The sequence below is a fragment of the Parasteatoda tepidariorum genome, chromosome 5, assembly GCF_043381705.1.
Source record: "Parasteatoda tepidariorum isolate YZ-2023 chromosome 5, CAS_Ptep_4.0, whole genome shotgun sequence".
NCBI lineage: Eukaryota > Metazoa > Arthropoda > Arachnida > Araneae > Theridiidae > Parasteatoda > Parasteatoda tepidariorum.
In genome coordinates, this window is record NC_092208.1 from 700,415 (window position 1) to 710,379 (window position 9,965).

The 9,965-nt window shown below is 31.3% G+C and overlaps 1 protein-coding gene and 1 long non-coding RNA gene across 2 annotated transcripts in view; both read left to right on the forward strand.

Annotated features, from left to right (window-relative positions):
• The window catches only part of LOC122273026 (uncharacterized), a 4,704-nt gene extending 2,669 nt beyond the window's left edge, over positions 1–2,035 (forward strand). The window contains exon 2 of the long non-coding RNA XR_006227468.2: positions 1,595–2,035. This is a non-coding gene — a long non-coding RNA (uncharacterized lncRNA). The remainder of the gene's footprint in view (positions 1–1,594) is intronic.
• A 517-nt stretch (positions 2,036–2,552) lies between these two features.
• Positions 2,553–9,965, forward strand: part of LOC107441917 (paramyosin) — a gene marked incomplete in the record, with an annotated part of 88,303 nt that continues 80,890 nt past the window's right edge. The window contains 1 exon segment of the mRNA XM_071180861.1: positions 2,553–2,855. Coding sequence (XP_071036962.1) covers positions 2,742–2,855 — 114 coding nt within the window.

Here is a 9,965-nt window from a genome sequence, read left to right on the forward strand (position 1 = left end):
TCAACAAAAAATGTTTTTGTTTTAGAAATAATGTTCTTTGTAATTCCAAGTGTCATTTTAGTAATCCTTGTTGTAACAAATGATTTTATGGTGCGTTTCCATAAATACCATTTATGCGCTGCATAAATGAGATAAATTGCTTCCTTTTCATTTTAATTGTCTATCATTAGCTTATTTATAGAATACCTAATTATTTCATTTTAGATAAATTGTTTATTTCACACTTTAACTGTCTCTCATTAGTTAATTTATAGAATACCTAGTTATTTCATAGAATAACTAGTTAAAGTGTCAAATTAATAACATATTACACACTTTAGCGGACACGATCAGTTATTTAATGGAATAACTAGGTATTCTATGAAATAACTGTATTATATACTTCAACGGTAACATGTAGGGTAAACCAACCAGTGAAGGAACACTACCCAGTGGAGGAACATTTCATATATATTGATTAAAAATAAGAATTTGAAAGTTTCTCTTTAGATTGATTGGTAACAATAGCTTACTGCCAAACAATAGGAAGTCATCAAGCAATGTTTCGGATTACCTGGTCAAATAGACTTCTCTGGAAAATTTTTTGAATTTGTTATTATCTGTGCAACACCTTGTTTCGTTGAAAAAAATTATAGGGTGAGTTTCTGTATTTATAAGTTTGAAGTTCAATTAATAGCATGTAATAGTTTTATTTTTCTCACGGTGAAAAAGAGAATTCAAAATATAGTTATTGAAGTTACGTTTTATTTTTTTTTAAGCATCAATGCATAATAAAGTACTGAGATAAGGGGGTGCTTATTCACTGGATCACCAAACGAAGAAAAACCAGTGAAGCTCCTTTACTGGGTTTAATGAAATAAAAGTTAATGAAAATAATAGATAAAATTTAATTTTCTTGTACCTTTCGTGATGTTCCGCATCAAAAGTATGTTAAAAATACGAAAAACAACTTCTAACCAGTGAGGGAACAGGCATGCTCCTTTACTAGACATAGATTTCCCAGTAAATGAACAGTATGTGTTAATATGTTGACACTTTAATTTTCAATTCATGATTACAAAAAAAAGTTAACATTTTCCAAGTATTTATATGTAATAATTTCAAGAATAGGCTTGCTTTTAAATATTTGTATGGCTTATAAATTCATAAAGAACATTAAAAAATAACCATAATTAAGTGTTCCTTTACTGAGTGTTTATTCACTAGTAAGAGCTGTTCCTTCACTTGGTGTTCTTGTTATTTGAACCTCCAAATTTTTAAAACAATATATAGCTCTCTAAAAATTTTTTACATAATTTGCAATTAGTAACAAATATGTTGACACTATCATTTAACTAAATTTATTGAATTAAAATTATTTATTAAAATTATTGAACTAAAATTATTGATTACGAATTTTGAAAATAATATGATTTTTTAGAAAGCAAACGAAGCTTAAGCGTTCCTTCACTGGTTAGTTTACCCTATGTCAAACAATTCTAAAATTATTTAAAGCGCCTAACTGATGAAGTGTTCTTTCAGCTTATTGTAATAAAAATGAAATGTTGAAATATAATGACGAAAACTTCATTAGCATCCTTCAATATTTTGATAGATTTCCGGGAGAAATAATTCGAAGAATAAATCCTTCGAAATTTCAAGGATCACACAGACCGAATCAGCAAGGTTATTACTAAACCCCTCAAGGAAGTAAATCCTATAAATAAACATTAACAGTTCCCACAATGCACCTTACCGCGAAGTGATGGTGGCACTAACCTCGTCTCAGATTTAGGATCTTCAACTATCGAAGGGGGAAAGGATTTCTCTCTGCGATTTCTCTCTGAACTCAACTAAAGAGTCGTCCGAAGAACCGTCTTCCTGCAGTTTTTCCTGCAACGCTCTCTCTTTCTCTCAGCTGTGGTTTAAACCAGTAATACCATGTCCACGACGGTGAAAACCACGAAATACACCTACAAATCAAGTACCGGTGGTGCGACCAGCGACGTCACCATGGAGTACGGAACAGATGTCGGTGCATTTACACGTTTTGAGGTAAATTATTTAAAATTCGAACAATTCGTTTTTTTCTCCACCCCCAGGAGTTGTGTTTCCGATTTTTAAGCTTGATTCTTTTTAGTTTAAGGGGTCACAGTACCTTTGCAAAGGTATAATCATTCATTTTGTGGAAGTTTTACATGCTCATTCAACTTATAATTAATAATTTATCTTCAAAAAATAATTAAACTGTTTAGTTTTTTGTTTAAAATATAGGAAAAAATTTTAAAAAATCAAAATTTTTAAATCCCCAAGGCTTTTTTTATTTTAACCTATTTTCAAACAAAATTTTTTTTTAGTGCTTGCAATATTTATCTTCACAATTTTGTGCATTCATTTGTTGATATATCAATTAGAATATTTTTTATNTTTTGATAGATTTCCGGGAGAAATAATTCGAAGAATAAATCCTTCGAAATTTCAAGGATCACACAGACCGAATCAGCAAGGTTATTACTAAACCCCTCAAGGAAGTAAATCCTATAAATAAACATTAACAGTTCCCACAATGCACCTTACCGCGAAGTGATGGTGGCACTAACCTCGTCTCAGATTTAGGATCTTCAACTATCGAAGGGGGAAAGGATTTCTCTCTGCGATTTCTCTCTGAACTCAACTAAAGAGTCGTCCGAAGAACCGTCTTCCTGCAGTTTTTCCTGCAACGCTCTCTCTTTCTCTCAGCTGTGGTTTAAACCAGTAATACCATGTCCACGACGGTGAAAACCACGAAATACACCTACAAATCAAGTACCGGTGGTGCGACCAGCGACGTCACCATGGAGTACGGAACAGATGTCGGTGCATTTACACGTTTTGAGGTAAATTATTCAAAATTCGAACATTTCGTTTTTTTCTCCACCCCCAGGAGTTGTTTCCGATTTTTAAGCTTGATTCTTTTTAGTTTAAGGGGTCACAGTACCTTTGCAAAGGTATAATCATTCATTTTGTGGATGCTTTACATGCTCATTTAACTTTTAATCAACAATTTATCTTCAAAAATAATTAAACTGTTTAGTTTTTTTTTAAATTTAGGAAAAAATTTTAAAAAAATCAAAATTTTTAAATCCGTAAGACTTTTTTATTTTAACCTATTTCCAAGCAAAATTTTATTCTCTTGAGCTCACACTATTCATCTTCGCAATTACGTGCATTCATTTGTTGATATATCAGTTAGAATATTTTTTATCGATTATTTGTTAAAAATGTTGAGAAAAAAAGGCTAAAAATTCCTGTTAGGTATATATAACATGCTGTAAAAATTGTAGTACTTCATAAAATGCCGATACCATGCACAGCCTAAATAAGCGTATTTCACTTAAGATAAAACATTTTACTTCAAAGCTTTATCTTAAATAGAAAATGTTCCATAGGGATTTAATTAAGATTAAAACCCGAAACTATCATCTATGAGAAAAAGCACTTTAAACTCTGTCTGCAGAGTCTGTATTTGGGCAATCTAAAATCTTTCTTAACTTTTTTAAAAACGTAAATAGAGAGATGATGTTTGTTTCAGTGCATTTGAAATAGTTCGAAGTTTTATTATTAGCAATAAAAAATTTCAATATTTTGGTCATATTTTGGGTATTGTGACCCCTTAAATATATAAAAATTAATTTTATGAGTGTCGTTGACAAAATTGCTACTACAAAAATATGGACCTACGTAAGAATAAAATGTCGTTAAATATCTAAGGATAGTTAGTGATACCAAAATTTCAATATCACTGCCTAAGACAACGAAGAAATAATTTTGATAAGTAAAGATAATATGAATTTAAAATTGCACGAATTTTTTAAATTTTTATTAAAATTGTAAAAATGTTTTCGATCAAGATTGATTCTTTTTTTTTTGTTTAAATATATAAATTAACTTTGATTTTATAAAGGGACGATTTTTAATTTAGATTGAGTATACTAGGTTTGAATTTTAATGTCATTGATTTTAAAACTCGTTATGTTTGCGTATTTTTAAAGTTATTCACTTTTGATTATAGAGTGAAGTGAGTATTTTTAAGGATACGTAATTGTTCAAAATGTAGGAAGTAATGGAAAAAAAAGTTTTGTTAACTTCTCAATTTTAAATGGAATTACTCTCTAATTTTTAAAGCGTTAGATTCTAAATTTGAATGCATTTATTCCTCTTCAAATTTGAAACGTGCTTTTGTTTCCAGTTTTAAATAAACCGCTTTCAAAATTTTAATTGTATTAGCTTTTAGTTTCCTTAATCTTAAATTGTATGTTTAAAATGAAGGGTTTTGTAACTTGTAATGAGAATTTGAAGATATTTAAATCAAGTTGATAAATAAATTCTATGCATTTTGTATCATAATGAATGCATTAAAATCTGTTGTCACAACTTAACATTAATCTCAGCAACAAGTAGATGACGTAATTGAATATTATCCACATATTAAATGTTCATTTAATGTTACAGAAATAATATGTTACTGTGAAAAATATCTAATTGACAAAAGGAATGGTACAAGGACCTACAAGTATAGTGAAGAAAACATTTAAGTGGTGGGTCAATATACAGGTATAGGACAAAATAATAGGAGCACCTGTACATAGTACCGCTATGCACAGGTGTTCCTATTATTTTGTCCTATACCTGTATAGCAGATGAGTGGGCCAATAATAATTACTATTTACTAACGTATTTAAGACTACAGTGCTACATATTTAAGCTCTTTAATAAGTTCTTCTTAAAAAATGATGTTACATTGCTGTAAATGACAGGGATTGCTTATATTTAGAAAGAGAACATTAAAAAAAAATAATTGGATACATAATTCATGCTACAACACGAAAAATGTAAATTTTTTCAAAGAATGTGTCGATTTATGTTGAAGTTTAAATAAGTTCCTTGCGCTATATTTTCCCGTAAATTCAAAGATTGTTTGTTCATTTCAACTCTATTTATATTTCTCTTCGAATTGTAGGGAAAAAATTGACACATTTTTTTACTAATTTGTATACAAAAAAGCAAGTTTTGGAAAAAAAACACGAAAATTGTGTCCCTATGAACATTTTGAAACATTGAAATGACTATAAAATATGTTGTGGCACNGTGTCCCTATGAACATTTTGAAACATTGAAATGACTATAAAATATGTTGTGGCACATTATTTTGAAATTATTTCTCTACAAGTTTTTTTTTTTATTGATGTAGAGATTGTGTCAAAAACGCTTCATGGAATAGTTATCAAAATTACAGCTCTTTATTTCTCGAAGTTCCTCGTTGAAATGCATTGATATTTCGTGAAATATGAATGAATTTTAAAATAAATATTTGTGCTGATTTGTTAAAATAAATAAATATATATCTTAAAGACCAATGAATATACTGAATATTGTATTTACGAAAAATACGAACAACTCAAATTTCAGGATTATCAAAATTCAATATGGATTCCGATAATGAAACACATATTGCTCGTAACAGTAATTAGCAAATACGGTATTATCGCGATTATTATAACAGTAGAGTTAGATACTATCGTAAGTGCTGATGACAAAATATTGCTACCAAAAATAGTGACCTATGTAAAAATAAAATGGTTTCCCTGGAAAAAGATGACCTTACATCGTGAAATATCGATGTTTTTTTTTAACGATATGCAGTGATACTAAAACTTCAATATCACTGGCTAAGACAGAAGAAATAATTTTAATACGCAAAGCTAAACATAAGATGAATTTAAAATTTCTCAAATTTTCTGGGATTAAGTTTTTTAAAAAAATGTTTTCAATAAGGATTTGCAAAACTCTTAATTTGGGAACATTGAACAATAACTCCTGAACAATAAAGTAGTACAGCCGAAGTTTTCCATTATTGGCTTAGAAACGTGTCCAAATTTCAGGTAGATACTTTATTTACGTCGTGCTGGAACTACACAATGGGCTATTGGCGACGGTCTGGGGAACATTCCCGAGGATGATCCGAAGACCATTTGATCCTCTGCAGAGGGGATGGCTCCCCTGCTTTAGTAGCTCGACGACTTGCTCATGGAGTCGATCACTTTACGATTGAACAGTTTAACGAGGATTGATACCACGCACTCTCGGTCCCTAAGCAGGCGGATCAAAGTGGCCACCCACCCGCTTACTGACCGCAGCCAGTAAAATTTGACTTTCACGACCTGCTCATGGAGTCGAGCACTTTACGGTGGAACAGTTTAACGATACCACGCACTCTCGGTCCCTAAGCAGGCGGATCAAAGTGGCCACCCACCCGCTTGCTGACCGCAGCCAGTCATATTTGATTTCGGTGTCAAAATTTAAGACGTCTGACAACGATTAAAAGCAAATCTGGTTGAAGTTTGAATCGATCGGTTCCCCAATTTCTTTGCGGCTCTGGAACCTTAAATTATGGATTTTGAAAAGTTTTATTAGAAATTTTGGTTAACATATTAAGTTAAGAAAGACTACTCATAAATTTTGAAAATATTGATCATGACATTTCTTCGTTTTATTATTAATGATCTTGGAAATTGGGTTCGTCAGATAGTCTAGTTCTAATTGATCTTGATTTGCACAAATAAGCTGAATTATGGTTTGTTTTGAATTTATAATTAGAAATAGAATGCTAGAAACGTTGAGAATGGTTATCAGAAGTTAGTCATCATTTTGTGCATAAAGCTGAAAGTTAAGTTCTAAGTTAAGTTCATTTACGGAATCTCTTTAACCGTCATTCATAATAGTATATCAATGTAATTTGCGTCAATAATTAATAATTATAAAACGGTAAATAAGACTATAAACACATCAAAATAACTTCATCTTTAAATGTTACGTATGATTACATTATTCTAATAATAACAATAATTAAAACTTATCCATCTAAACCCCTAATTTACAAATCAAAAACGTAATAAAAACAGTACAGATAATTTCAACATAAAACATAAATATTTATAGGAAAACAATAACTTAAATCAATTTTATGCTGATGACAACCAAACCAATCTGAATGTAGAAGAACTGGATCCTACCACGTGATTTCCCAGCCAATAAATATCGATCAGATTTATATATATTGTAAGATATTCATCATTCGATTTTGTCAATGTATATTTTTATTTAAATTTTACTTTTTCCCAAGTATTTTATTAAAATAATTTCATTAAGATAATATTAATTATTAAATTTGATTATGAATTACTTAATTATAAATGCCATTTATCAGGCAAATTTAGATTAAACTAGTTTCAAATGAAGGGGTAGGGGAAGTTCTTAAATAACTATTATCATTAAATTAAGTCTGAGTTTTAGAGATGAAAACATCCATTGGAATAAGTTTAAAATTTTAAAATTAGTTTAAGTTAGATAAGTAAAAAATAATGATCTCTCTTTTTTTAAAAAAGTTTGGTATGTTTTTAAAGAAAACACTTACATAATTTCGAAAAATCCTTCGCACTAACCAAGGTATTTTTTATTGTGCTTAAGATAAATTTTTTCGAATAATTCACTTTTCTGGAAAAATGCTTTTCGTTGCTATGCAACTGGAAGGGGGTTTCTCATTGATGCTGTTTCTCCGCCTGAGCTATAGACTTGTCTGCGAAGATATTTTTTCTAAACATCGTAGTCTTAGAAATTTGATCTTTGTGAAATTGAAGAAATGAGTAGGAGAAAGAACCAAAGTAGCGTTTGGGTTTAAAAATATAGGTTACATTCAGATAGGTGCAAATAGAACAGTGATTCTCAACCTTTTTTTTGTTGCGGCACACTTTTAACGATTTCGAAATTGGACGGCACACAATGAAAAAAAAATTAGTCTAAAAGTTGTTTAATTACCTATTTTACACTGTGTTAAATTGTTTGTGATAATAATTTTGAATGTGAAATAAAATAATGTGTACTACAAAAGCACATTTATTAAGGGATTCATTATTTCCTTCGATTAATTTTTTATGAGTTAGTAACAGTTATTTATTTTTTTGCTAGTTATTAATTGTTAGCTTGTTTTCTATAGTTATTAACTGTTAGTTTTTTTTTACATGCACTGTTATTTTTTTGTGATTTCTTGTTAACTAGTTTTTTTGCTAATTATTAATTGTTAGCTTCATTTTTGCTAGTTATCCTTTGTTAATTTTATATATTTGTTTTTTTTTAGTTATCCTTTGTTGAATTGTTTATTAATTGCATAGCTTACTTTAATGATTAGCTCTTACAACATTTTTTTAAATTGTGTGTCATATACAATTTAAACACTTCCATCTTATTTTAAGATTGTCAGAGACAAGACAATCGCCGACAAAGATGTTCACGCGGTTAAAGCGTGGTATTTGTATTTATTTTTAACGTATTGTATTACGAATTTTAACCAATTGATACATAAGAAAGATTTTACATAGAATCTCACAGTGCGTCTAGTCATTTGGCAAGGTACTGTATGTCAAAAAATAATCATATTAGTTATTGTTGCATTTCTGATTGTTAAAAGAGGATTGTGAAAACGCGTGCTTTATATACCCGAGTTAATAATAATAATAATAATAAAAAACATTAATTCATTAATGACTTTTTTACGCATGAATTAATGAATAACGTGCTTTTTCTATTAATTATCTAAGTTATTTATTAATAATAAGTTAATAACGCATTCATTCTTTAATAAGAATTTAACTAGGCTATTTTTTAAAGCGATGTTTTGGCGGCCATATTCTGTTGAGCTCAGCTTAGAGAATTATCCGATCTCTCGTGCTAATCAAGAAAAAAGAAGAAAGCCGGGGGGGGGGGATAAAACTCTCCTTCAATCTGGAACTTGTCAGGATCTAAATTAAGATCATCTCTTCTTCTTCGGTTAGGAAGAAAGAAGACACACACACAATGATTGTAGAGGAAAAAGAATTCTGGCAGAGAATAAGTTTGCAAGAGAAGCACATTCTTTGTTCCAACGAGAGCTCCCTCTATCTGACACAAAAAAGATGCCAACCTTATAAGACTGTACAACAGGAGATGGGAGTTTTTAAAAAAATCTTAAACACTCTTTGATCCTCAGGTCCTATCAAATAATTGTTTTTCTCTCTTAATCGGTTTCTGATTGAATATTTATGCGCGCAGATGGACATCTAAGCTTATAAAATACATACTCAATCAGAAATGTTCCTGCTCTAGGCATGCTAGGCAAAGAAATTTTCTAGGTCTGGTGTTTACTTTCATAATAAATCAAGGGAAAGAGCTGTCGCCTTCCAATGAGGTGAACCGAGTTCGAATCCCAGCGATGGCGGATCGATACGAATTTCTCACCAGGCTCGCACCGACCACAGTGCTGATTCTAAGTGGTAGGCGGATCATGGGTTAGAGATCCCCTTGCCGTCAGGCTAACCAAGGGAAGTCTTCGTGGTTTTTCTGTGACGCAAATGCTGGTTAGTGTTGTTGTCGTTTGACAAGTGTAGTAAAGTACAATTCAAATGGGACGGAAGGCATGGAGCACATCCCTGGCCACTTCCCTTCTACCACCCACTGGTAAACCAGTGGAGGCATTCCCCTATCCGCCACCTTGGGGACGCGCTCTCTAGGGGTTACCTGGTTAGCTGGTAATGCTGGTTAGTTCTACTCCATCAAATAGTCCTCCACGAAAGCAAATATCTTCCAATACGTGATCCTGGAGTTCCCTTGTCTTCCGGATTGGATTCAAAATGACAAGGCTACGGAGTTGAACATTAGCTGTCGTAAACCCAAAAAATTAAGTCCGTTGTTCAACGACGGTTATAAAATGAAATTTATTTAGACCACAGTATTTTTTCAATAAAGGGATGTTGTTGTTGGCGTATGCCTATTTTAGGCAGAGGGGGTGCGAGGGGGTTCTTGTTTTTTTTTTCAGTGGCGCAATGTAGGGCCAAGAATTCGACTTCTGCCACACCATACGTCGCACCCGTTTATAGGGCGGACCCATTCATACATGCTTAAAATTGTATCCAAAT